Source organism: Phialemonium atrogriseum (genome assembly GCF_030411735.1).
Source record: "Phialemonium atrogriseum strain 8032-3 unplaced genomic scaffold QBC33scaffold_32, whole genome shotgun sequence".
Classification (NCBI taxonomy): domain Eukaryota; kingdom Fungi; phylum Ascomycota; class Sordariomycetes; order Cephalothecales; family Cephalothecaceae; genus Phialemonium; species Phialemonium atrogriseum.
The window spans coordinates 167,081-192,247 of NW_026848169.1; the positions used below are offsets into that span (position 1 = coordinate 167,081).

The following is a 25,167-nucleotide window of genomic DNA, read 5'->3' on the forward strand; positions in this document are numbered from 1 at the left end:
CCTCGCCCACCTCTCGTTACCACATGCTACTGTACCCAACCAATCTTGGATGTGGGATTACTCCACGCCCTCCCGAACGATTCATCTACCGCAAGCAGGTAATGTCCAGCCTCAATCGATATGTTGTGAGGGAATAAGCTTTGCATAAGCTTTGCTTGTGCATGTAAGCTGCATTGTTATTATTGTTACAGGCGGTGGATGCATGTCAGATTCCAACTGACTGGCTGAGGGTACGAGTACGAGAATACATTTGAGACAAAAAATACGGATTACGGAGCTAATCACGGCTAGCTCGATCCAATTACCTATCTGACAGTGGTTCTCACAGGACCGCAGGCTTCAATCCGGCCTGACCATCCCCGCCGGCCCGGTACTTGACCCCAAGGGCGACGGTGGCGCTGTTGCGCGCGTGCAAGCGGTTTACGACAACGAGTCCGCCCCCGCCGTCGCGAACGCCACCGACCAGGTCGACCAGCTCAGCGACGTCGACGTCGCGCCCGCCAGCCAGCAGCTGCATCTTGGCGAGGTCGCGCAGGCAGGCGGCGGCCTCGACGCTAGGGTCGACGGATCCTGGATCCGGAAGCGGGCGCGGCGCCAAGACGAGCGTGGCGGCGGGGTTGGCGCGCAGCACCGCGAGGTGGGCGCGCAGCTCGGCCGCCACGTAGGCCAGCAGCAAGGGGGGCGAGCACGAGGGCGCCGCCACCCGGACCATGTACACCGCGGCGTCCCTGACCGTCTGGGGCGAACCCGCCGCTCGCTTCTGCACGGTTATGCGCGCCCTGCTCAGCGAGTTCGGCCTGCCCGCCTCCGAGAGGCTTGGCGGCGTCATCCCCACTCCCGTCCCTCCCCCTCCTCCTCCTCCTGCTGCACCACCGTTTGCCGATCCGTGCACCACTGGCGCCCCCAGCTGAACCACAAAGTGGAGTGCCGGGAAGAGCTCTGCAAGAGCCGTAGCCGCTGAGGTGGAGTCGGCGCAGACCTGAATTCTCCGGAAAAGGGGTTGATCGACCCATGTTAGTATGTTCTTGGCTTAGTGGCCACTTTCGGGATGCGCGTCTTTGGATAAAACAAAAGCAGGAATAATTTGAAACTCACATCGACGATGCAGGCGCTCCCCAGGCTGAGCCAATCCAGGCGCCCAAGCAGCTCCGGGACGCTGTCGTCCACGTCACCTGCGCACCGGAGGAACGCCGGCCACTGGCGCTGGAGCTTCGGCCGCTGCTCGCACGCGGCCTGGAAGGTCTGCGATGTGTTGAAGGCGAGCGAGTACGCGGTCGTGTCGCCGCCGGCGGCCTGTTCGTTATGGAGGAGCTTGGTGGCGGCGGCCATCTGCAGCGCCGCGGGGGCGGCCGTCTCGGCGAGGAACATGGCGGCGTCCAGGTAGCAGAGCTGGGTGACGAAGGGGGCCGACAGCGCCGTGTGCGCGATGTAGCCCGGCTCGGGCTCGTGCAGGAACCCCGCCGTCGCGGTCATGCGCACGATGCGGCGCAGCTGAGTCTCGGGAACGCCGGTCAGGTCGGCTACGTCCTTGGCTGGGACGCTGTCGTTGAGAGGGACGCATGCGAGAACCTGGAACTCCCCCAGCCATCGTAGACAGGCGAGGAGTTGAGTCTGCGACAAGGTCAGAAGTCTGGTTCATAATTTCATCGAGTATGAGAACTCGGGAGATGAAGCACACCTGGCTGGCAAGTTGCTGGATAAAGTCAGCTGGCTCGGCCAGCAACGTCTGCAGCCGGTTTATGGTGTTGAGCAGGTTGCACCTCGCACGATGGACTTCGTAGGGCGCATCTCGCGGGACTGCCAGCTGGGGAGTTGAGAAGACAGAGGACGAGCTGGACGAGCCAACGCCGCAGTCCTGCAAATGGTCGGCGAGGATTTTTGCGGCGGTGGCGATGTCATTGGCGTATGTTTTGAGTCGGCCCAGGGTGTCGTTTTTGTCGTCGCTGTTGGCGTTGTTGTTCATGGCGGCAAGGTAGAGGAGTATTGATTACGTTTGAATCCAAGTAGCCAAGGGTGGAAGCCAATGTGGTCATGCGACTCTTGGAAACCTTAATAATAGCTAAAACGGCAAGGCGACCAATCCGACACGATGTCAGGTCAGCAGCCAGTCCGAGGTCCCCTTTACGGACTCATCGGGGGCCGCAAGGTGGGTTTAACCTTGGCAGATTACGCATCGGTAGATCTACAGTGGTTCGGGGTGGTGGCTTAGGGTTACATGCCTCTCCGTCTTGGTCGCATTGTTCGATCTGACAAGGTGCTGGGCGATGATAGATGACACCCCACCATGTGCTGTGAAACCCGAGATACGAACGGAACTGGCCATGTGAGCCGCCCACCAAACAGCGAGAAATACGACGTCGAACAGCCCTTTCAAGTTCAAAACGCAATTGCTTACCGATTAAAACCCATGGGGCATTATTTTCATGTGTAAATTGAACCGGCGATTATTTACAAGTAATTAATTGGCTGTTTGTTTCCGTTTCCAAGCATCAAATGATTAATTCCATGCCCGGTAATTATCAAAGCATCGAAAAGGAGCTAATTGTCAAAATGGACTATAATATTCCTTCATCTCTAGCAAGTAGCAATCTAGCAGAATAGCAGAACAAACTGCTTCAAAAACACCTATGTCCCTAACTACACAAGATCGAATCCAAAACAGTGCAGGCTTCCCCCACAGACTCAACCCCCCCAGCCTAGTTATAATACTCCTCCAGCCAGCTCCGCAGATCCCCGATAGCCGGATACTCCAGGAACAAACTGCCCGAGACAACCACGCCGAGCTCCTCGCGGAACTTCTCGGCGATGACCAGGCTCATCAGCGAGTCGATGCCCAGCGCCGCGAAGCTGGCGTCGTCGGCCAGATCGGCCAGGTCCAGACCCGCCTCGGACGCGATGATCTGGATCGCCTTGCTGGTCGTGGAGTCGTCGGGTGCCGAGGTCTCCGTGGGTGCCGGGGGTGCAGCAACAGCGGAAGTGGTAGGAGTCGGGGTAGGAGCAACAGCAGCAGGAGCAGGCGGCGCAACAACCGGCGCAGTCTTCTTCGGGGGGGCATGCACCACCGCCGCGGCCGCCGGAGCAACAGGCCCCGCCTTGGCGTCGTCCGGTGCAGAGAAGAAGCGACTGAGCAAGATGCGCGGGTACCGGCGGAACCGGATGCCGCCAACCATGCCCACGATGACACCGTCCTGCAGGATGTACACGTCGCCCAGGAACACGGACGGATCGTCGGCGGTGGGGATCATCTTGACGTAGGAGCGGTACTTCTCCCCCGCGACCAGCGGCCTGGCGAACCGCATGGAGTGCCAACCAGGCGTGACGCAGAAGTTATTTCTGGTGTCGACCGCGTCCGACACGTTCATGACGAAGCCAGCCAAGTGGGCGACGCTGTCGATGAAGTAAGGCGGAACCGTCCACGCGCCGCCCTGCTCGGTCGAGAGGACCACGTCGGCGAAGGCTTCCAGGCCGTGCAGCACGACCGAGCGCATGCCGCGGTACTTGGCGGCGTAGTCGACGAGGTTGGCGGCGAAGAGCTGGTACGCCATGTTGTGCGTGAAGCGGTTGGCCACGCCGCGCTCGGCGAGATGCTCCAGGTCGGATATGCGGGCTTGCACGAGGTGCGTGGTCGGCACCCAGGTGTCGAGCCAGGAGGAGGCGCTTCCGTACTCGAGCGTCGCGCTGGCGAAGGGCTCGTCTACGGTGCCGGTGCCGGGGTGGACGTTGTACCATTTCAGCTCGGCCGTGTTGGAGTTTATATCGGCTGTCGTTGCCGAGACTTGGATGAGTTGTGGCTTGTCGGTGTTGTTGTTTGCAACCAGGCCTTTGAGAACCTCGAGGTTTGCAATGTTGACCTGCACTTCTTTGCTGCTGGGCTTGAGCTTTTTGTACAGATACTCGCCGAGCGTGTATGCGATATCTGCATGGATGGACTGAGCATCGGGAGGAGTTTAGGTTAGCAGACATATCAACCCAGGAGTTCCTGGTTATTACTTACCGATGTTACCACACCACATCCATTCATCTTGTGTCCCCAAGCCGCAGCGCGGAAGTCTGGCTGCATCAGATCCGACTGCATGACCACAGTCCCCGCCGTCCCGTTGAAACTCTGCTCGATAATCTGTTGAACGGTAGACGTGCTGAGACTCGACTTGGGCACGGCAGCGGACGCAATCCGAGCCTTATCAAGTCCCTTCTCGGCGTCGTAGAAAGTGTTGCCCTTCGTAAGAGCCCAGTCGCCATTATACTGGATCCAGTACGTCTTGTCGTTCCATGCGTACGTAGGCAGGTCCAGCAGCCGGAGAGCCTTTTCGAAGGGTTCGTGCAGCCCGTTCCAGCCGATCTGCACGCCGGCGCAGTGCAGAGTCGCCAGGCTCTGTGCTATGGTCGTCCAATTATCCTCACCTCTGCGCAGCGATGGGACGGCGACGTGGGCGTGCGACAAAGTGGATCGGACGAATCCCATGCAGACGGGATGGGGTCCGATCTCGATCCACGCGGTCTCATCGTCAATGGTGCCGATCCGGTGGGCTGTCTCGAGGGCAGAGAGGAAGTTGACTGTCTCGCGGGTGGCTCGACGCAGGTAGTTGGCGTTGACGGTCTTGTCGTCGAAGATGACCTTGTTCAGCAAGGGAGACACGACGGGCAGGTGCGGCTGCTGGAAGACGACGCCGCTGTTGGCAATGGCCTCGTATTCGTCGAGGATCGGATCCGTCTGAGCAGAGTGGAACGCGAACGCAACATCGAGGCTGAAACATTTGAATCCCGCCGCTTCAAGGACCGGGATAATAACATCCATGTCCGCGACAGGCCCGCTGAGCACGGTATCCCTCGGGCCATTGACACAAGCAATCTCGTACGGCCTCCCTCCGGCGCCTTCTTCGATCTGGGCCACGGACGCGCGCACAGCCACCATCTTGTGGCTGCCGACCCTGCACTTCTGCTCCAGCATCGTCGCCCGCTGGCCGACGAGGAAGATGGTGTCGCTGGCCGAGAGCACGCCGGCGACGTGCAGCGCCGCGAACTCGCCCAGGCTGTGCCCGATCACCACGTTGGGCTTCACGCCCAGCGAGCCCCAGTACTTGGCGACGGCAATCTCGGTGCACACCAGGGCCAGCTGCGTGACGACGGGCGGGTGTTGGTGGTCTTGCTGATGGCTTCCATCTAGAGCGGGAACGAAGGAGGGGAAACCCTGGCCCTGGGCGAGGGAATCTAGGTGCAGGATCTGGGACCGGAAGTGCGGCGAGTGGTGGAACAGGTCCAGGTTGAAGGACTTGTGGGATGCTCCCTGGCCGGTGAAAGCAAAGGCTACGGGGGGCGGTCCTGTCGCGGGGATGGGCTTGTGGGAGTCGACGGATCCAAGAGCAGACGTGAGCTGTTTCTTCACCTGGGCAATGTCCGATGCGGCAATGGCTACGCGGTGGTTGTGGTGGTAGCGGCGAGCCGTGGTGGAGTAGCCAAGATCGGCCAGCGAGACGTGGGGATTATTGTCCAGATACCCGAGAAGCCTCTCCAAGTTCCCTCTCAGAGAGATCTTGCTCTTGGCCGACACGGCAATGACGTGGGTGGAGCGCGGATCCGTCTCGGTCACCTCTCGCACTGGTGCGTCTTCGATGGCAACAGTCGTGTTGCCGCCAGCAGCGCTGAAGTTGTTCACGACGGCAAGGCGTTTCTTTCCCGGCAGACGTGGCCACTCTATCTTGTTGTAGGGGATATGGATGTTTCGCTTGTCCATGTCTTTGGGGAACTTTGGGTTGAGGCTGTTCTTGATTCCGACGTGGGGCGGGATGGCATTTTTCTGCATCATGAGGAGCACTTTGAGCAGGGCCGTGACGCCGGCGGCGGCTTCACTGTGACCGACATTTGCCTTTACGGCGCCGATGTAAAGCGGGTTCTTGGCGGTACGGCGCTTTGTGATAGGCGCGAACACGTCTGTCACCGACTGGATCTCCTCGGCATCGCCGGCCTGGGTGCCGGTGCCGTGCATCTCGACGTAGCCCACATCCAGCGGGTCAACGCCCGCTCGGTTCATCGCCAGCCTGCCCAGGTACGCCTGGTGGCCAGCGTGAGGGTGCGTGATCGACACTGCCTCGGCCGAATGGTTGGTGGCTGCGGCGACGATGACGCCTAGGATGTTGTCGTTGTCGGCTTCGGCATCCTCGAGACGCTTCATGACAATGGATCCGACGGCGTCGGCACGGCAGTAGCCGTCTGCCTCGCAGTCCCACGTCTTGCACGCGTTCGGCGTCTTGGAGAGGAAGTGGCCGTGGCTGAGGCCAGCGAACGCGTCCGAATTTGTCAGGACATTCATGCCACCAGCCACAGCCATGTCTGTATCTCCGTTCCAGAGCGAGGTGCAAGCGGTCTGGGGGGAGCTGTTAACATTGACTCTCTCGTCCGTTGGAGTGGTAGAATCGGGTGGGTGAAGAAGGGAGGAAAAGGGAAGAATTGAAGAAAGGGGAAGAGGACGGGGAGAAGGGGAGACAAACTTGGATGGTGGCCAGACTCGAGGAACATGCTGTATCAATACTGTAGCTTGGCCCAGAGAACTTGAAGAAATAGTTGATGCGGCCGGGGCCAAAAGCACGGCACCCGCCGGGGATGAAGTAGGTGCTGATCTCCTGTGCCGTGTTGACCTCTCGATAATCATCGCTAGCCTGGCCGTAGAAGGTCCCGATCCGATGCAGGTTGGTCGAGGCAGTCCGGTTCGCCACATAGCCCGCCCTCTCGAGCGCCTCGTACGCCGTCACGATGGCGAGCCGCTGCATGGGATCCGTCTGCTGTGCCTCGCGCGGCGACATGTTGAAGAAGGGCGCGTCGAACAGGCCCGGCTCGTCGATGAAGCATCCGTACGGCGTGTGGCTCGCGTTGACTCGCTTCCCGGCCGGATCGTAGTGGCTGTCGACGTCGAACCTGTCCGCTGGGATCTTCCGGTGCACGTCCAGCCCGCTCTCCAGCAGCTCCCAGAACTTCTCCGTGTTGGTCGCCCCGCCGGGCATGCGGCATGACATGCCTACGATGGCGATTTTGGACTGCAGCGGCCCTCTTGGGCCTGCGCTCTCGGTATTCGTGTCGTGGATCCAAGGGATGAGCTCCTCTGTAGAGCTCTCCAGACCTGGGACTTTGCTCAGGGCCGCCGAGAGGTCGTGGACGGCAAGAGAGACTCGGAAGACAAGCACCTGGAATTGGGCCGCCCCGATCTCGCGGGCATGTTGGATCACGCCTTGGATCACGCTATCCCACCTGATCGGCTGCGTGAGAATCTCCGCGATAATTTGCTGGAACAGCTCAGTCGCCGTCGCGGCGGTGAAGATGCTTCCAGTGGCGGTCGAGTAGATGGGGATCCGTGGCGAGAAGGAGGCGTTCAGCGACTGCATCGAGCGCGTTCGGACGACTTGATCGACGTTTTGCTCGGTGTAAATGTGTTTTGCGTGGCACAGGCCCGAGTAAACGGGCAGAGCAACGTGTTTGCGATGGCGGAAGAAATCGGCCGTGCGGAACATAGCCTTCAATCTTGCCGGCGGCCCGCTGATGGTTACCGAAGTTGCGCTCAGCGCGCTGATGAAGACCTTGCTAGCTTCCGGCGTTTTCTGCGTCTGCGAGTTAGGCCGGAAGAAGAGTATTGATGACGCTGAGTGGCATTATTAAACTGACCTCCTTTGCGTGAATCGCGTCAAGATCCTGCTGGACTTGGTCTGCGCTTATGTCCGGCAGCACGTAGGCCCACGAGTCGGGTGTGCTCGTGTCTGTGAGGTCGCGAGGTTGCAAATTCTGTGATACCTCGTCCACCAAAACACCGAGTCGGAAGGCCTGCCGGACCACTTGGGCTCCGGTGAGAGGGAGGTCCGCAACAGTGGCAGCCAGGGAGACTGCGGCAGTGGCCAAAAGCCCGATCCCCAGGCCGGCCAGAGATGTGCTGACGGTAGCAGAGTCGAAGGCATCTGGAGAATTCTCATAGTAGCTGACAGAGTTAGAACGTCTCTGCCTGCTTATCCATCCCATCAAAGGGCGACATACCCAATCAACGTTCCCAGCTCAACAACGCAGAGGAGGATGCCGTCGACGGAACCGCAGAGGGGACCCTTGCGAAGCTCGGCAAAGTCGGCAAAGTTCAAGATGGACTCGAAGGGCGGGATCGATGCTTTTAAGACCGTGTTCAGCTGTCGTACTTCGTCACGTAGGGCGAGTGTGGCCTCGTCCAGAAACCGGGCGAGGATGGGATGTCGCCGGTCTTTGCTGTGCTGGTGGAGCCTGCGGAATACATGTTGCAAGTCGTCGTGGGGAAACTCGTTGCTGAAGTAGACGAACTTCATTCTGATAGAGTCGTCGTCACTGGCGGTGTCTGAGCGACTGGGCGTGTAGATCACCATGGTGCCCCTGAAGACCGTGTTGAATGCAGGCAGGGAGATATTGTAATTGGGAGCTGGGCGGTGTACCAGCTGTCGTGATAACAAACATGCGGCATAGAAGAGCCATAGCCCACTATATTTGAGTACGAGGACAGTTTGAGTGCGTTCGGCATCCGCTTGCTGGTGCAGAGGAACAGGGGGTGTGGCCAACTCAGCGGCGGGCCGATCTCCGAGATAACGGCTTAGTTACTGCGGAAAACCATTTGCTCATTAATTACTGTAAGCATCGGACAGCGAGAACAACAGTCGGGGAATGCACACTCACTACATGCAGCATGGCTGAGGTACCACACTGGTGACCGAGTAACCGAGCTCTCTGGCCTCTGAAGGAACTGGGGTTCTCATGGAGGAGCTGTGGCTACTTTGCCATCTGCTCGGGCTGTGTCCACACAGGCTGACGTCGTGCCCAGGTCACGAAGACTACCTCCCCTGTGTAGGACGCGATTGGTCATTGCCAGCACTGTGGCGGTGGGGAACGGGTGGATTAGGCCAAGTGCTTGACGACAAGATATCCAGGCGTGGTTATTATCAGAGGGTTGATGAGTGTCTTCCATTGTTCCCGTTACAACCTGGCTATGAGGTTTGGGAGTGAATGGGGAAGGCAGAGGCAGGAGAGTACAAATTAGTAAAAACAACAGTGGTCCTGATGGGAATGTGGCTAGAGCAATTATTGATGGAGCTTGGAATCTCGCTCGATTTAAAAATGCTTGAAGCCCGGACATATGATCGTAAAGTCCGGTAATCCGGAGCCTCTGAAGATCATAACTAGATTGGATATCTCTTAAGATCTAGTAGTTACTCTAGAGCCCAGGCCTCTTGTCTACAGAGCCAAGTCATCTACAGGGACAGGTCCACAGCCATGTAACAACTCATTTCTCCTCGTCACCAAATTTATCCTCACCCTCTTCAAAAATCTTGTCGTGGTCGTACTCAGACCAACGGATGCCAGGCTCGATCCCGGCAAATTTCCACACGCCATCCACACTGCGATACCATATAGTCGCCATCCCGTGGGCGTGTCCCTTGACAGCGACCTCGGTCATGTTGTCGTCTGCATACTTCTGATGCGCTACTCGCATCTGGTGATATCCCGTGATTTCTGTCTCGCCCGTCTTCTCCCACTTCGAAGCTCCGCCAACTAGATGCTGCGTCTTGAGGCGCGGGTTGCCGAGGACCTTTGGGTCAGAGGCCATGCCCAGGAAGGCGTCCGCCGGCATCGCTTCCCAGAGTTTGTTGAGGAAGGCACGGTAGTCAATCTGTGGAATAATACATGTCAGATCCAATGTCGATGTCACGGATTGTCTACTATGCGGGCGGAGACAAAAGAAGGAGAGGCATACGCGGAGGGTCGGAGCGATGCATTTCGAAAGGCGGACCCAGTCCTTGGTATCGTAGCTTTCTGCCCATTCGTAGAGGGCCGCTTGGCATCCTAGGACATCTTTCTGCTGTGTTAGTCGCTACCCCCCAGCTGACGGGGGAACAGGCACAGTGTGGGAAAGGGGAAGGCGGACCTTCGAAGGTGGGCTGGTTGGCCATGTTTGATATTGGAGTTTCGTTGGAGACGTGAGTGTGTAAACTGAATGAACGCCTCAAAAAATGAGATGAACCGCCTACTACGTATTCTGAATACCTCTTCCTTGCTAGCTTTGTGCCCTCTCGTAGATATGCCATAATCGGACCACTGGTGCCGTCTTGTGTGCGCTCTCCCCGGCCCAATCCTTGCTTCCGGTGTGTTGAGCTCGGCCAACCCATAATGCGACTTTCGAGACCAATTGAGATCCTGACTGATCGGGGACCTGGAATTCAGCGCTGACAGGGTCCCCGCCAACTTGCATGGTGGCGCTGGAAGGGCGGAAATACAGAATTACGGAACTTGGTGCGGCCAGGGAGACCCGAGACCCAATTTCCGAACATCGGCAACCGATGAAAATAAGCATCCACACCCCCCGGCAGCACCGGGAATCGCACTCATGCAGGGTGCAAGGCGGCTAGTCGGCCAACCACGTGGCATCCCGCACCTGAGCTGATCTCAATAGCTTCCACTATGCTAGCTAGCACATGTAAGCAAGCAAAACAACAGGCGACCCGTACGAGTTCAACCCCGGGGGCTGAAAGTGGCGCAGCGCTAATGGAGCGATTTCGAGTCATCCTCACAGATCCGGCTTGAGGAGAGTGGCATCGAGGCGAGGCAGAGGAGGGAAAGGGGTTTAGGTCGAGAAATAATCGGCCGAACTTGGTGTCCTTCGCTGACCATGGCTTGCGACTTATAAGCAGCAGTCACCCTCTAGCCTGTAGATCAATTCCATACTCAGATCGCGACAGTCCCAGTCTCAGTGTCAGTCTCAGACTCAGCAGAGCAGAACGGAGTAGCTCATTTCGACTGTCTTTGCTGCATCATGACTCTTATTGGTTCCGCACTCCTTTCGCTGCTCGCCCTCGCGGCAGGCGCTGCAGCCGCGCCGGCAGCTGACAGCAGCAAAGCCAAGCCGGCTGATTACATCCTCGTTGGTGGAGGACCTGCAGGCTTTGTGCTCGCCGAGTATCTGACCCGGGACCCCAAGGTCAAGGTGGTTCTCCTCGAGGCCGGGGCTGATGCCAGCACCAACCCGGCAGTCACAAGTACGTCCGTCCAGAGTGCATGCATGCGTAGATTAATTACTCACTTTATCTCAATTAGCCCCCGGCCAGTTCTTCTTTACTCAGGAGTGGATGTGGCCCTACTTCTCGCAGCCCGACCCCAACCTCAATGGCCTGACCCCCAACCTGGTGCAAGGCCGAGCCCTGGGCGGCGGAACTGCCGTCAATGCCATGCTGTACTGCAGAGGCGCCGCTTCCGTCTTTGACGAATGGGCAGAGATCTCTGGAAACAAGGGCCTGAAATGGAACTCCATGCTGCAGTCCTTCAAGGCAACCACCCACTGGCAAGGCGACCCCGACATCCAGTACAACCAGCCGCTCAACACCAGCTCATTCGGCAACGGTCCCTTGGAAATCAGCCGGCAGCGCGAGCTGCTCACCTTCGACAAGCCATTCGCAGACAAGCTTGCAGACACATTCCAACTTCCCCAGATCGACTTCGCTTCCGGCGGCGGCATCGGCGTCTCCCAAGGAATCGAATCAATCCGTGCCTCCAACGCCACCCGATCCGATGCGTACAACACCTTTGGATATCTAGCCAACACCCGGCCCAACTTCGAGCTCCACCACGATGCCTGGGTCTCCAAGATCGGCTTCACCGGCAAGACAGCCGACCGGGTGACCTACAACGACACCCTGACCGGCACGATGCACACCATCCGCGGCAGTGAGATCGTCGTCACGGCGGGCGCAATCAACAGCCCGCAGCTGCTCATGCTTTCGGGCGTGGGCCCGGCAGCTCGCCTCCGCCAGCTCGGCATCCCCGTCGTCAAGGACTTCCCGGAGGTCGGCCAGAACCTGATTGACCACCACTACGCCGTGCTGCAGTACGAAGCCAAGCAAGAAGTCGACAGCTTCTGGCAGCTGTACTCCAACTCGACGCGATCGGCCATCGAGCAGGCTCGCTACGCCCAGAACGGCGACGGGCTGCTGGGCAACATCTGCGGCGACGTGTTCGGGGCGTTCCGGCTACCGGACTCGGTCTTCGCGGGCAAGGGCAACTTCCACAAGAAGCTGCCGGCGGACCGGCCGCACATGATCTACGAGTACTTTGCCGGGCCCTTCCTCGAGAACAGCCCCGACGTCAGCATCCTGTCGGCATTCGCGGCCGTGGTGCAGCCCGAGAGCAAAGGGTACCTGACGCTCGCGTCGGCCGACTACCGCGACGCGCCGCTCATCCACTCCAACTACTGGGGCACGGCGGCCGACAAGGCGGCCATCATCCACGGGTACAAGAAGCTGCGCGACCTGATGCGGTCGCCCGAGCTGGGCCGCTACACGGTGCGTGAGCTGTTCCCCGGCGACCAAGCCGTCAGTGACGAGGCTATCTGGGAGGCCATCCAGCAGAGCTCGTCCAGCTGGCATCATCCCGTTGGCACGACGGCGTTGGGCAAGGTGCTGGATGCTAACTGGAGGGTCAAGGGACTCAAGGGGCTGCGTGTTGTAGGCACGAGTTCGGTGCCGAAGATTACCACGTGTGCTACCCAGGCTACCGCGTATGCCATTGGTCATCGCGCTGCGCTGGATATCGCTGCTGCTGATCGTGTCTGTAAGAAATAAGAGGTGTAAGGTGGGAAAATGACTTGACTTTTCAGCGATTTGCTCAACTGTCGTGTCTACTGGATGAGCGCGCTGTTTTCCGATAGACTTGTTGCTATATAGCAGTACTATTACTTATTTTCTGGGCCTGGTCCCGACAGATTCACCTTTGTGTTGTGCTGAGAAGAGAGATCTGCCTTCGAGACGCCCAAGGGCATACAACAACAAAGTCCCATGTTTATGCTGTGCTCGGTGTCTACGTATCGTGAGGTCCATAACGATCCGGGGATGTGCTATATCTATGTAGTTTCACGGCCTCGCCAGTGGTCACAAGATTTCCAACTCCCTAGGTTTGGCGTTCCGCGGGAGTTAATAATTAATAATCGATGACCATGTGTAGAAGTTCACACTGCCAGAAAGAAGGAATTATCAGTGACTCAATGTATTCGCTGGCTACCAACATCTCCTAGAAACCATGTAGTTGCGCGGGAATCTTCTTCCACGGCAGGTCAAACCCAGCAAACACGATCCACTTCTCCTCCTGCACAAAGTCGACGGTCGAGTCATACGCCATGCGTGACAGCTTGAGCCAGCTATCGCCCTTGACGGGGAACGCATCCGCCCACTCTCCGTCCTCAAACGGCCTCGACACCTGCTCGCCGTTCTTGAGAGCGCGCACAAACTTGGCCACATGCCCATCGTCGCGGGCCCCATTGACGACGCAGAACAGCTCGTCCCAGCTCCAATTGGCGCTGCCGACTCCCTTGTAGTTCACAATGTAGTCGAGATTCAGCTCCGGCGTGCCGCAGGTCGCATACCAGACCAAATCGAGCCGAGCCTTGTACTCGACCAGGCGACACTTGTCCTCGACCCGGATCCACGGCTGGCGGGCCAGGACGCTCAGGAAGATGGAGCCCGTGACGTCGTGCATGTAGAAGAAGTCGATCTTGCGCGCCTTGCCCGGCCGCTGCGCGGCGCCCGCGAAGTAGGCGCAGCAGCTGATCATCTCGGCGGTGCGCCGCTCGAGGTTGTCGGGCGTCACGCGGAACTGCGCTGCCAGCGCGGCGATCTCGCGCGCCGCGCGGCCCAGCACGCCGTCGCGCATCTTCCACTGGAAGTCGTCCCAGCGCGCGGCGGTGCGGATGGTCTCGTCGGCGTGCGCCTCGTGGAACAGCTCGACCAGCGGTCGGGGCTTTGTGGCGGGGACGACGGGCCCGGCCTTGAGGGCCTCATTCTCGGCGTTGCGGAAGAAGGCCTCAATCTCGAAGCTGACGTCCGTGGCGGCCTGGGCGAGGCCCTCGGCCACGATGCTGGGTTGGTCGAACTCGACGCCCAGACCCAGGTGAATGAGGGGGTGGAAGGCGCCGTCGAACAGGCGCGCCAGGAGGGCGTCGGCGTTGCGGGTGCGGCTGAAGCAGTACTCGTTGACAACGTCGCGCCAGCCCTTGCGGGCCATCTCGCGCTCGAAGAAGACCATGTAGTTGGTGTACTGGGCCCCCTCGCCGAGGTACTTGTAGAAGCCGTCCTCGGTCGCCATCTCGCCGACGACTTGCTCGTCCACGTCGGGCCGCGCCCGCTGGTCGCGCTTGTTGTCCACGAAGCCCTGCTCCAGCTCGGCGGCGCTGGCGCCGAGGGCAAGCTTGGTCAGTATGTTGTGCGCCGTGTGGTTGTGGCCGGCAAAGTCGCGCCAGAAGATGTGGAACTCGTCGTGGTTCTTCTGCAGAAGCCGGTTCGCGACATCGACCGCACCAGGCGTGCTTTCCTCGAGGCCAGGCACCATGCCCGCCTGCTTGGGAGTCAGGCAGACCTGCGAAGTTGCAGTCACGGTGGCAGTGGCAGACATGTTGGATCAGACGAGATGTGTATTCGATTAGACAATTTCTTTGTCTTGGTTCTATGCTGTGGTGCCGTGAACAATTGTCAAGGCCGTTTGGTGTAGTTATATTTCGTCCAAGTGATATTCCCCTCTGCTGGCTGCCCTCGGATACCGCCTAAAGATCTGGCCACTCCAGAGTGGCTCGGTCAACCCTCAGCCCACTCTCTATCCAGGTATACACCGACAGGTCGCGACGGAATATTCAAGAGGCCGACCTTTAATGGGGGGGTTATCCCCGAGTTACATGCGAGGAAAGCGTTCAACGGGGTGCAGTTTGGGACGCCTTGATAGAACAAAGTTCGGTCACTACAAGAAGACCTGTTCAAGTTTGCTGTCCTTGTTCTAAGATAATTACAATCAGCTATTCAATGCTAGCTACTCGGCCATCGCCGGTCGTGATGGAGATGGTTCTAATTGAACCCCATCATTTCCATGTCACAATCGGAAATTTAAACCAACGATCGGAACCGGAAGTTACCGGAAAAGCGGTTAAGTCAGGGAACGGGTCTCTCGGTCAACAGGCAGCACGCATCACGAGGACATTTGTCTCTTCGCGCTCGAGTTGGCAGCCAGGCGAATGTCGGCTCCGCGCGGTAAGACTCAGCCATAAAGCCATAACCAATCTCGCCAATATCAGGTCTTCGAGGTGTTGATGCGCTCCCCCACCCGACTGTGATTCTACGCTGACGGGGGGGCGGGCTGTCGAACCGGCCCCACAATCGGAGATCGGAAGTCGGATACTTACCGGTGGAGATGGTTCCAGCCAATCAGCAAGCTGGGCTACAGTCTCGGAGTCCGATGCATCGGGCATCACGCACAGACTAGTTCGCGCTGATCGCCCCACCCCCCGCGTCGCTGTAGTCATCTCGGGAACCCCCTTTTTTTTTTTTTTGTTTGATGTATCCGTAGACGAGGTAAGCATTCGCCCCGACCTCTACTGGTAGCTCCAACACAACCATATGTTTTCGTGGTTAGCAAAGTCGCAAGATGCAGGATCCATTCCCATTCCTAGACAAATTAGTTGCTCTCAAAGTCTCAAGTCTACAGTGGAAAGAGAGGGCTGGTCGAAACTGGGTGTGCTGTAGGTAGATATGCTCTAATTATCAACTTTGGCGCCAAACACACTTGGGATGTGATGAAATCGAAACGGTTGGAATGTATTATGAAGAAACTGAATTAAATTTATTAGTTGAATGAAGCCAGACCTAGAGACTGATGCAGAGGTCCATCTTGTGTTTTCCTTCGATTTTACGCCTCCAGTGATTCGTCTTGACTAAAAAGTAACTTCAAAACTCGAGGACTCCCCATTGACCCGATTCTTATTTTTCCCTCCGCATGTTCGCACAGCTACACTTTAAACAACATGGCAAAAGAAGGCCCAGGAGACCAACTCGCTGACATCGATGGCGGCCCTCTGGCCAACACGCAGCAATCTATCTTCGCACACATCGAGCGTGGCCTCATCAAAAACCCACACCAACCGGCCGTGATTTGCATGCACCAGCAAGCAAACGACCTCGCGGACTGGGTTGAGCTCGACGACGAGTATGAGCCAGTCAGAACTGGCAGTGACCCGGGGACGACTTGTCTGACCCTTACGTATACTCAACTCCATCGAGGGGCCTTGAAGCTGGTTGCTGGACTAGTCGCAAACGGCGTCCGGCCGGGTTCGTCTGTTCTGTGTATGATCCCCAACGGCGGCGAATATGCGCTGTTGTTGTGGGCGTGTGCCATCTTGCGACTGACCCTTTCGGCGGTCGATCCTTCTGTGATGAGCAAGGAGAAGGGTATGGAGCTCCAGAACTACATAAAAAGCTTGAAGCCGGGGCTGGTGGTTGTCCCCGATGCAAACGGTGCCAGAGCAGTTAATACTGCGGCCGCTGCTGAGCAGTTGGATGTGTCGTCACCGTCGCTCCACCTCCTGATCCTCAACGACAACGGAGATGCATCGACTCCATCTTCTGAATGGAAATACCTACGAGACGTGCTCAAGACAGGCACGTCTTTGAGCAACAACAGCCCAACCTTCGACGAACCCACTCTCCTAGATGCCGCGCGACGCGACAACCCCGACCGCATCCACTCCATCCTCTTCACATCCGGCACATCAGGCAACCAGCCCAAAGGATGCCCCCTGCGCGTAGCCTCAATGACGCACATCCTCGAGTCCCAATCCTGGCTGATAACCGGCCCAACCAGCGCCCGCGTCCTCCAACAAGCCCACAACAGCCGCGCCATCGGGCCGCAACACACCCTGCAAACCTGGCGCGCGGGCGGCGCCATCGTGCTAGCCACGGGGCCCAGCTTCGCCGTGGAGCACACCCTCGAGGCGATGCGGCGCCACGCCGTGACCTTCGTCGTGCTCTCGCCGGCCATGGTGCACGCCTTGGCGCGGGAGCCGGCTGCTGCGCGGGACGCCGTGCGGGCGGTCCAGGTCGGCGGCGACGCCGTCGCCCGGGAGGTGCTGGTGCGGTGCGCGGCGCTGTTTCCGCGGGCGCGCGTGTGCGTCAACCACGGCATGAGCGAGGGCGGCGGGTTCTTCGTCTGGCCCTTCTTTGACCGCCCGATTGGGGAGGTCCTGTACTTTGGGGAGATCTGTCCGGCGGGGGAGGTCGCTCCGGGGGCGCGGGTGCGCGTCTGGGACGCGGCGGCGGGGAGGACGGCAATGAGAGGGCAGCCTGGGGAGTTGCATGTCTGCTGCGAGAGCTTGATTCGCGGGTACCTTGGCGGGGTGGACGCGTCGGCTTTCTATGAGGATGGGCTGGGCGTGCGCTGGATGAATACGGGGGATGTTGCCGTGGTGAGTGAGGACGGATTGGTGTACATTCTGGGGCGGAGCAAGGACGCTATCACGCGTGGCAGCATCGTCATTATTCCGGTTGCGCTGGAGAGCTGCGTTGAGAAGTATACAGGTGCACAGGTGAGTTTCGTGGCTCGAAATATGTCCATTTGTCGTCCAGCTAGTCTGCTTATTCTATTCTTTGCCTTCCCCGACTGACAAAAAACGACGCCTCAACTAGACCTCCGTCGTCGCAGTTCACCGTCCCGAGGTTGGTCACGAGCCATTTGCGGTGCTGAGCAGTCTGAAAGGCTTCACCCCAAATCAAATCATAAACCACGTAACAAGCGTGTTTGGTGAGGGGTATGCCCTCCATGGCGTGGCCTCCCTACAGCAGGTTGGCCTCGCCGAGTTTCCAGTCAATGCAACGCACAAGATCATCAAGCTTGATGTGCAGAAGGCCGTGATGGAGTTCATCAAGATACAGACAGTTTGATTGGTGTGGCCGAGAACCTGCACATGAGCGAGTATTTTACAATTTGGATGACCTTTTCACTCCGTCTCAAGCGAGGGTCCGGGGCCTCGAGTAGGTTCGCTTCACAAGCTAATATCTCTTTTGCGGGCGGGTCTGCATGGGCATGAAGGTCTAGACATAACAAACTATCTCATACAAGTATAAATCAGCAGTCATTCCTTCACAATCTGCCGATGTCTGTTAGCGCACTATGTAATCTTTCAATGGCAAAGGCGCCCACCCCCTGCTCGCTTACTGTGACTCGGGAACCGATGCAGGCAGACTCCACCATCTGACCACATGATCGGCCAAGACAGTAGACACTTGTACCACGGTATCGGGCCCCGTTGTACCAATCCCGCCCTCGTTGGTAGCCAAGAACGGGCCAGCATAGAGTCTGAAATACCACCCACGCCCATGTAGCTCAACCTTACCAGCCAGCTGGATTCCACGGGGGGGTATTGATTCCCACAACACCAGATTGCATCTGACATGACCCTCGCTGAAGCTTCTCCCTGGTCACTGGCCAAGGGCCTTGCCCTCGCCGCCGTCATCGCATTCTTGATCTCACCTTTTGTCTCGTGGAGCCGAAAGATCCCAGGTCCGCTCCCAGCCAAGTATACGAGGTTGTGGTACGCCTGGCAGAAATACCGGAATGACTTCCACTGGACCAACATCCGGCTCCATCGCCAACATGGTAAGACTGCATTCCGGTCGTTCCAACGCTGCCTGTGATGCCTCAGTGTCGCTGATTCATTGGAACAGGCAAGATAGTCCAGGTCATGCCAGGCTACTTCAGCATCGACGATGTCGAATCCCACAGGACCATCTACGGCCACGGCAATGCGTGGATCAAGGGCGAGTTCTACATCGCGTGGAATGTTGGCCCCGACCCGGCGCTCACGAATCTCTTCGCCGCGCGAGACCCGGCCCTGCATGCGTCGATGCGTCGCAAGGTGGCTTCCATGTATTCCATGAGCTCGCTAGTGTCGTATGAGCCGTATGTCGACCACTGTATCGAGCTGTTCCATGGCCAGTTGGAGAAGTTTGCCTCGGCTGATTTGGTAATCAACCTGGGCAATTGGATGCAATACTTTGCGTTTGATGCAGTGTCGATGATTACGGTAGGTTGAATCCCCACCCCCTTGCACGTCACAATCGCAGACAGATTGGATTTCCCCACGTGGCCACGAGGATTAATGTTTTCTTTCCGCAGTTTGGCGACAGGCTGGGATTCCTCGACCACGGCGAAGACGTGGAGAACCTGATTCAAACCCTCAACTACGACCACACAGTGCTCAGCTTCATGGGCCTCTACCCGTGGCTATTGCCCGCCTTCAAGAAGCTGACGAGCCTCATCAGCGGCCCCAAGGTCCTGTATTTCCAGCGATTCGCCTCGGAGAAGATCGAAACGTCGCGCCGCGAGAAACAGGACCTCCCAGATGACGGGCCCGTGTACATGGTCAAGAAGTTCCTCGACGCGCAGCGCAGGGACGAGAAGAAGGGCATCACCGACTGGGACATCGCCGCCAACGCCGGGTCAAATATCGGCGCCGGCAGCGACACGACCGCCATCGCGCTGAGCACCATAGCCTACTACCTGTATCGTGACGCGCGCATCCTGGAACGGGTGCGTGAGGAGGTCGACGGCGCCGCTCTTTCGCCGCGACCGAACTTCCAGGAGGCCCAGAAGTTGCCGTACATGCAGGCCGTCATCAAGGAGGCGTTGCGTGTCCAACCCGGCGTGGGTCTTCCCCTCTGGCGGGAGGTGCCCAAAGGTGGTGCCGTTGTTTGTGGTCAATTCTTCCCGGAGGGCGTAGGTTTCCATCCCCTGGTCTCATTATATCTTTCTTGCTTTTCCGCTGACAATCTTACCTCTCAAGACCAATCTAGGCGTCAACAGCTGGGTACCTCACCATAACAAAGACGTCTTCGGCCCAGACGCAGACGAGTTCCGACCCGAGCGCTGGCTCGAAGCCGCTGGAGCGCACGCCGCCGCCATGGAGCAGAGCCTGATCCCGTTCGGGCTCGGGTCGCGAACATGCATTGGAAAGAATGTGTCTCTGCTGGAAATAAACAAGATCATTCCCGTCCTCGTCCGCGACTTTGACTTCTCCTTTCTGGACGAGCATGGCGCGCCCGAGAAGCGCGATTATCTCCCGGTGCACAACAAGTGGTTTATTAAGCTGCCGGATCTCAACGCGCGGGTAGCGAGGAGGGCAAACACCGCTAGTTGAGTGTTGGCATTCACTACCATTACGATCAAGCCATCACGAAACTTCTGGTAAAATTTTTTGTTTTGTTTTGCATATGACACGGCTTGCGTTTAGAAACACGATGATATCTATATATGAGACCAATCTTCTGTAGTAGTAGACTTGAACTGAGTTTGTCAAATTCACGAGTCTGCACTAATTATCACGACTTTGCATGCATTAATGATATGTCACTGTCGGGAGTATTCGGTGTTTTTCCCCGTTCTTTTTTTCTCGGTCCTTCTGACCCGCCATCAACAACGCCGTCAGCTGGCAAATAAAACCCCGGTAAATCAATTTCTGTGCAGGGTAAATAAATACGAAGGGGAGGTACAGGCTTCTCCCAAAACGGGCATTGCTGACCACCCTCGAGATTGTTTTGGCCGAGTTCCTTTGTGTAACATCCTGTCAGCCATCCCTGCCGAAGACCTAGGCCCGAACCCCTGCATAAGCCTCCTGCGACATACCCGTCTCGTTCCCCGATGCATCTCGCACGGCGATAAGGCCCTGCTTAAGACCGGTAACTTCATACTGATAACCCTACCCTGGGGTGCACCGTAATTTTGACGAACTCGGAGTAGAGGCCAAGGCAAGCTGTACGTACACTGACCCAGTTAGATTCACACTCGATATTCACTCTCATCCATTTCTCTTTGCCATTTCTGCTCTTGGTAGACGCCAAGCAGCCCAAAGCGCACAGAAATGCAATCCCCATCCCAACAAGCCAGCAGCACGGCTCTTTCTGAAAACGAGCGACATGGCATCGGAGACACCAGTCTGCCGCTTCCTGAGATGGCGGCTCCCAACTCCAAAGAAGAGGAGACCAAAACTCGAGAGATATCAAGTGACTCGTCAACGGATGATCTGGAGCCGCAATGGATCAGCGGCCTCCCGCTTGTGAATATGATGGTCGCCCTGAGCATCGTCATGTTCCTCGTGCTCCTCGATGGTTCGATCATTGGGACGGTGCGTGCTTTTTTGCTTCTTCTGTCTTTCTCGTCGTTGATGCTTGAATCCCTTTTCCCCACGTGTCTCCAATCGTGAGAAAGGACAGCGACTCATCTCGGGTCCGAAGTTAATTTATTAGGCCATCCCACGCATCACGAGCGAGTTCCATTCTCTGGAAGATGTAGGCTGGTACGGGTCGGCATTTCAACTCGCGAGGTAATTATGCACGCAGCAGACACCAGCCTCGCCATCGAGAATGGTTATAAAGCACATGTTCCCACTACTCAGTGGTTGTTGTGGACTAACCATTGTTCAGCGCCGCACTAGGACCCCTGACGGGGAAGATCTACGCGACTTGCGATAAAAAGGTACGCCAGCTCAGCATCAATTCGTATTTGGTGTGATCAAGAGATCTAAAGCGGGCAACCGTCGACACTAGTGGACATTTATATGGTTCTTCGCTATCTTCGAGGTGGGATCACTCCTCTGTGGCGTGGCCGTGTCGTCCAACATGTTGATCGTCGGGCGGGCGGTGGCTGGCATGGGCGTGGCGGGCCTGCAAAACGGTGGCCTGACCATTGTAGCCAGCGCAGTTTCGCTTCAGAGACGTGCCAGTACGTGGAAACCGGCTTCGTGGAAATCATTAGGAGTTGCTGGCTGACTTTAAACCAGGTCTGAATGGCATTCTTGTGGGATGTAAGTTGATCCAGTCTACCTTCAATCTAGGATCTCTAGCTTACCTTACTCTTTCATTCTAGTGAGCCAGTTAGGCATCGTGATGGGGCCTCTAATTGGGGGGGCTTTCACGTCATATTCCACTTGGCGATGGTGTAGGTGTCCCTCATTTACTCAGACTAGACTGAGTGTCTTGCTCACCTCATGGTAGGCTTCTACATCAACCTTCCTCTTGGCGCTGTCGTCGCCGTTGCCCTATTCTTTGTGCGCATTCCGGAACAAAAAGCCACGGGCAAGAGCGAACGCTTAAGTGCAAAAGCGCGTGCTTTGATCAGAGACCTCGACTTGCTCGGCTTCACTCTGCTGACCGGATTCGCAATTGAGCTCCTCCTCGCTCTTCAGTGGGGCGGCAGCTCATACGCCTGGAACAGCTCAGTCGTCATTGGCTTGCTCTGCGGCGCTGCAGTCACCCTCGTCTTATTCCTGTTCTGGGAGCATCGCAAAGGCGACGAGGCCATGATTCCGTTCTCGATCATGACCAAGAGGGTCGTCTGGTGCGGCTGCCTGGTCTACGGCTTCTTGATGGCGTCACTCTTCCTCTTGACCTACTACCTCCCTATCTACTTCCAGTCCGTTCTGAATGCGACGGCGATATTGAGTGGCGTCTATACACTGCCGAACATCTTGGCTCAACTGGCGGCTGCGATCATCTCGGGACTTTTAGGTGAGTCCGAGCACGTCCCGCTCTCCTTTACGAAGAATCGTGAATTATCTGACTTGGGATTATTCAGTCGGTAGATTGGGCTACTATCTTCCTTGGAGTATCGCCAGTGCAATCATGACATCCATCAGCACGGGTCTCATGTCCACCTTTGACGTCAACACACCGGCGGGCAAGTGGGTCGGCTATCAGATCTTGTTCGGTGCTGGCTGCGGCATGGGGATCCAAATGGTAAGCACCTCCCATCTCCTTCAATGCAAAGCATTCAGACTCATCAGCTTCGCGCCTCCAAAACAGCCAATCCTCGCGGCCCAAAACTCGCTCGCGGCCCAATACATCCCCATCGCCATCGCCACGCTCATCTTCGCCCAGAACATGGTGACCGCCATCTGGCTGACCATCGCCTCGACCATCTTCGAGAACAGTCTCCGCACGCTCATCGTGGAATACGCCCCCTCCGTCGATGCGGAGGTGGTGATCAACGCGGGAGCCACGGGGATCCGGGACGTGGTGCCGGCCGGCCCGGTCCTCACACAGGTGCTGGCGGCGTACTCGAAGGCTATCGATAACACCTTTTACCTCTCGACGGCGTCGTTGGCGGCGAGTTTGTTGTTCGTGTGGGGCACGGGGTGGAAGGATATTCGAAAGAAGAAGGAGACTTCGCTGTCGTAAGCAGCAGATGGACAGGCTTGGTGAGTCACTGTCTACTTTTCTTGCATTTGGCTGTCCTTTTGGTTCGGAAAGAGATGTACATGGCTGGGAAGGACATTTCGGTTTGAGGCGCATAACAATAGCGTCCAAGATTGCGTCATGTAACAAAGCACCCATTCGTACTAGATACAACTGCTATCTGCACATCTTAGTCTAGGACCCTTTTTAAAAGACATCTAACTTTCTGAAGGTTTCCTAATCCCAGCCATAGACGGTACAAGTAGCAGTAAAAGAACCGTACTTTTGGTCTCTACAAGGTACTAAGCACAAAACAGCATGGTGTATATCCCTGGGTCCAGGGCCGGCAGAGCCATGTACGAACTCGAGTATTCTACTATTTAGTGATTGATAAGTTAGTGTAACAGTGCCATACCCACAAAGGTGATGTGCAATGCAGACAGATTCGAGCGAATACAGAGCACATTGGCTGGGTTCTAGCGGAACGAGAGACTTTATTATTCATCTCAACAAAAACATCAACATACGCCGTGCACTGCCAGGCCTCCCCATCATCTGCAAAGAGATCAAGCCGGCAGCTTCGCGATAAAAGCCAACCTGCCCAACTGGATGGCCGCCCCCTGTCGAGACTCGTCGCACGCCTGCGACACCATTGCCGAGTACTTGGCCCCTGCCTCCGTGTCCCTCAGTTGAGTTCGGCAGAATTCTGCCACAGTGAGAAGCCAGCTGTGACGTTGGGGGTTAGTTACTACCGGCGATGATGGTTGCATGAGACACGCCGACTTACACCTCATATAGATACCGCCATAGCATGGGGGGATCGATATGCTCGCGAAGGGAGACCTTCTCGAAGCCCTGGCTCTGGAATATTGAGTCGGCGCTGGTGAACCACCTGCATCGTCGCCACAGTTAGTGAATTGAATCGCTCGCAGTTACTGGGGCACCATACTCGTCTCCGCCTCGATACTTCCTGGATTCCCGAAGGACGTAGTCGAGCAACCCGTCCGTCCCCGGCGTCTCAAGGGATGGGTTGATCTTGTGGACGCGGCTCGCAGAACTCTTCACTTCCTCCCACTGGATCCAACCTCCGGGCTCTAGATAGGAAAAGAGAAGGCAATCAGTATCGGGTGCTCGTTCGAACCAGAGAATTGGTCTTTACTTAGGATCTTCTTCAAGTTCGAGATCACTTGGATGCCATGCTCGGTATCTCTGACGTTGATTCCGAAGAGACGCACGTGGACAATGTCATATTGGCCGACGAATTTCGACTCGGGACTCTCAAAGGCATTCCAGACATGGAAGTTGATGTTCCCCGGCAACCACTCGGGCTGGGGGCATTGGACAATGTCAATATCGAAACCATCAAGCTGGATGTTGCTGGTCGGGGCGTTCTTTTCTGTGAGGCCGAGTTCTTGCGCAAGGTCGATGAGCCAGATTCTGTTGACAGTCAGTTCCGCTGGTACGCTGTCGAGATCGCCACCTCGTACCCTGTTCCGGTACCGATATCGGCAATTTTGATCTCCTTGTTCGGATTAGACTGTAAGCCCAGCTCCTGTTTGATGTCCGGGTGAATGGTGTATCCCAACGAGTCCCTCCAGAGGTAGTTCTGGAGGTTTAGGCTGCATCATCTGTTAATACCCTCTCTAACGCCTTCAATCAGGCTATGGATATGAGAATGGGCAACATCAGCGTACCGGATCGATGCTAAATGGTCTCGGTTCAGGCCATATGGGTCTTTGGCTGTTACATCTATTGTCAGTATAATGTGGAAACAAGAGAATAGCAACCACCAACCATGTCCATTTCCGTTAGTTGCCGCCATATTGCTAGGCTGAGTTTAGTCTTCAACAGCAACTCAACACTTGAAGTAGACTTTACTGGGAGAACGGATCAATCACAGTAAATTATGCTATCTTGGGGGAAACCCTTGTGGGGCTGTTTTATAGCGCTTGATTTTTACGACAAGATGCTAAATTCACGGCCAACCTCCTTCCCAAACACCGCCCTCACGCCAATGCCGCAACTGCCTTAGATATCGGAGTGCGCGATTGTCTTCAAGCTGCGGAGGTTCAGCTTCGACTGCATCTTACGAAAATCCCCGCCAAGAGGATCGGCACTAGATACCGAATGGTTGCTAATCGGGGTCCGA

At 56.9% G+C, this 25,167-nt stretch overlaps 9 protein-coding genes across 9 annotated transcripts; 4 read left to right on the forward strand and 5 right to left on the reverse strand.

Annotated features, from left to right (window-relative positions):
• Nucleotides 1-322: 322 nt before the first annotated feature.
• Nucleotides 323-2,114, reverse strand: QBC33DRAFT_613785 (uncharacterized protein; the record flags this gene model as incomplete). Its single annotated transcript, XM_060432560.1, has 3 exons — nucleotides 1,679-2,114; nucleotides 1,096-1,611; nucleotides 323-979 (listed from the first exon to the last, which is right to left on the reverse strand). Exons 1-3 carry the CDS (start codon nucleotides 1,961-1,963, stop codon nucleotides 323-325), a joined length of 1,458 nt encoding a protein of 485 aa, XP_060279566.1. The 5' UTR covers nucleotides 1,964-2,114.
• Nucleotides 2,115-2,563: 449 nt separating this feature from the next.
• Nucleotides 2,564-8,366, reverse strand: QBC33DRAFT_499540 (uncharacterized protein; the record flags this gene model as incomplete). The annotated part of the gene is made up of 5 exons (XM_060425644.1): nucleotides 2,564-3,929; nucleotides 3,995-6,361; nucleotides 6,486-7,586; nucleotides 7,651-7,957; nucleotides 8,014-8,366. The coding sequence occupies 5 exons, from the start codon at nucleotides 8,364-8,366 to the stop codon at nucleotides 2,697-2,699; spliced, it is 5,361 nt and encodes a 1,786-aa protein (XP_060279567.1). The 3' UTR covers nucleotides 2,564-2,696.
• A 908-nt stretch (nucleotides 8,367-9,274) lies between these two features.
• On the reverse strand, nucleotides 9,275-9,941 carry QBC33DRAFT_581123 (Scytalone dehydratase; the record flags this gene model as incomplete). Its single annotated transcript, XM_060431245.1, has 3 exons — nucleotides 9,275-9,661; nucleotides 9,746-9,834; nucleotides 9,917-9,941. The coding sequence occupies 3 exons, from the start codon at nucleotides 9,939-9,941 to the stop codon at nucleotides 9,275-9,277; spliced, it is 501 nt and encodes a 166-aa protein (XP_060279568.1).
• A 785-nt stretch (nucleotides 9,942-10,726) lies between these two features.
• QBC33DRAFT_479868 (uncharacterized protein) lies at nucleotides 10,727-12,617 on the forward strand. The gene is made up of 2 exons (XM_060425319.1): nucleotides 10,727-11,024; nucleotides 11,083-12,617. Exons 1-2 carry the CDS (start codon nucleotides 10,802-10,804, stop codon nucleotides 12,600-12,602), a joined length of 1,743 nt encoding a protein of 580 aa, XP_060279569.1. The 5' UTR covers nucleotides 10,727-10,801; the 3' UTR covers nucleotides 12,603-12,617.
• A 427-nt stretch (nucleotides 12,618-13,044) lies between these two features.
• QBC33DRAFT_622973 (uncharacterized protein) lies at nucleotides 13,045-14,819 on the reverse strand (the record flags this gene model as incomplete). Its single annotated transcript, XM_060432866.1, has 1 exon — nucleotides 13,045-14,819. Exon 1 carries the CDS (start codon nucleotides 14,422-14,424, stop codon nucleotides 13,048-13,050), a length of 1,377 nt encoding a protein of 458 aa, XP_060279570.1. The 5' UTR covers nucleotides 14,425-14,819.
• Nucleotides 14,820-15,820: 1,001 nt separating this feature from the next.
• QBC33DRAFT_598571 (uncharacterized protein) lies at nucleotides 15,821-17,732 on the forward strand (the record flags this gene model as incomplete). The annotated part of the gene is made up of 2 exons (XM_060431983.1): nucleotides 15,821-17,377; nucleotides 17,478-17,732. 2 exons carry the CDS (start codon nucleotides 15,821-15,823, stop codon nucleotides 17,730-17,732), a joined length of 1,812 nt encoding a protein of 603 aa, XP_060279571.1.
• A 424-nt stretch (nucleotides 17,733-18,156) lies between these two features.
• On the forward strand, nucleotides 18,157-20,112 carry QBC33DRAFT_573460 (cytochrome P450). Its single transcript, XM_060430701.1, has 4 exons — nucleotides 18,157-18,447; nucleotides 18,516-18,874; nucleotides 18,967-19,566; nucleotides 19,634-20,112. Exons 1-4 carry the CDS (start codon nucleotides 18,243-18,245, stop codon nucleotides 19,985-19,987), a joined length of 1,518 nt encoding a protein of 505 aa, XP_060279572.1. The 5' UTR covers nucleotides 18,157-18,242; the 3' UTR covers nucleotides 19,988-20,112.
• A 496-nt stretch (nucleotides 20,113-20,608) lies between these two features.
• QBC33DRAFT_499554 (major facilitator superfamily domain-containing protein) lies at nucleotides 20,609-23,186 on the forward strand. The gene is made up of 9 exons (XM_060425645.1): nucleotides 20,609-20,971; nucleotides 21,093-21,169; nucleotides 21,270-21,321; nucleotides 21,393-21,567; nucleotides 21,626-21,649; nucleotides 21,712-21,783; nucleotides 21,840-22,352; nucleotides 22,420-22,580; nucleotides 22,647-23,186. The coding sequence occupies exons 1-9, from the start codon at nucleotides 20,708-20,710 to the stop codon at nucleotides 23,019-23,021; spliced, it is 1,713 nt and encodes a 570-aa protein (XP_060279573.1). The 5' UTR covers nucleotides 20,609-20,707; the 3' UTR covers nucleotides 23,022-23,186.
• Nucleotides 23,187-23,456: 270 nt separating this feature from the next.
• QBC33DRAFT_549991 (uncharacterized protein) lies at nucleotides 23,457-24,993 on the reverse strand. Its single transcript, XM_060429030.1, has 7 exons — nucleotides 24,813-24,993; nucleotides 24,713-24,758; nucleotides 24,506-24,637; nucleotides 24,178-24,455; nucleotides 23,968-24,112; nucleotides 23,806-23,910; nucleotides 23,457-23,744 (listed from the first exon to the last, which is right to left on the reverse strand). Exons 1-7 carry the CDS (start codon nucleotides 24,838-24,840, stop codon nucleotides 23,585-23,587), a joined length of 894 nt encoding a protein of 297 aa, XP_060279574.1. The 5' UTR covers nucleotides 24,841-24,993; the 3' UTR covers nucleotides 23,457-23,584.
• Between the last annotated feature and the right edge of the window lie 174 nt (nucleotides 24,994-25,167).

Excerpts from the sequence above, each read along its gene's own strand:
- QBC33DRAFT_479868 (XM_060425319.1), top strand. The coding sequence starts at position 10,802 with ATGACTCTTATTGGTTCCGCACTCCTTTCGCTGCTCGCCCTCGCGGCA. Across the intron at positions 11,025-11,082 it reads CACCAACCCGGCAGTCACAA|CCCCCGGCCAGTTCTTCTTT; the intron begins GTACGTCCGTCC and ends TATCTCAATTAG.
- QBC33DRAFT_573460 (XM_060430701.1), top strand. The coding sequence starts at position 18,243 with ATGACCCTCGCTGAAGCTTCTCCCTGGTCACTGGCCAAGGGCCTTGCC. Across the intron at positions 18,448-18,515 it reads CCGGCTCCATCGCCAACATG|GCAAGATAGTCCAGGTCATG; the intron begins GTAAGACTGCAT and ends TCATTGGAACAG. Across the intron at positions 18,875-18,966 it reads ATGCAGTGTCGATGATTACG|TTTGGCGACAGGCTGGGATT; the intron begins GTAGGTTGAATC and ends TTCTTTCCGCAG.
- QBC33DRAFT_499554 (XM_060425645.1), top strand. The coding sequence starts at position 20,708 with ATGCAATCCCCATCCCAACAAGCCAGCAGCACGGCTCTTTCTGAAAAC. Across the intron at positions 21,322-21,392 it reads ACGCGACTTGCGATAAAAAG|TGGACATTTATATGGTTCTT; the intron begins GTACGCCAGCTC and ends CGTCGACACTAG. Across the intron at positions 22,353-22,419 it reads GATCATCTCGGGACTTTTAG|TCGGTAGATTGGGCTACTAT; the intron begins GTGAGTCCGAGC and ends GGGATTATTCAG.
- QBC33DRAFT_549991 (XM_060429030.1), bottom strand. The coding sequence starts at position 24,840 with ATGGCGGCAACTAACGGAAATGGACATG. Across the intron at positions 24,456-24,505 it reads GATATCGGTACCGGAACAGG|AATCTGGCTCATCGACCTTG; the intron begins GTACGAGGTGGC and ends GACTGTCAACAG. Across the intron at positions 23,745-23,805 it reads TGGCGGTATCTATATGAGGT|CTGGCTTCTCACTGTGGCAG; the intron begins GTAAGTCGGCGT and ends CCAACGTCACAG.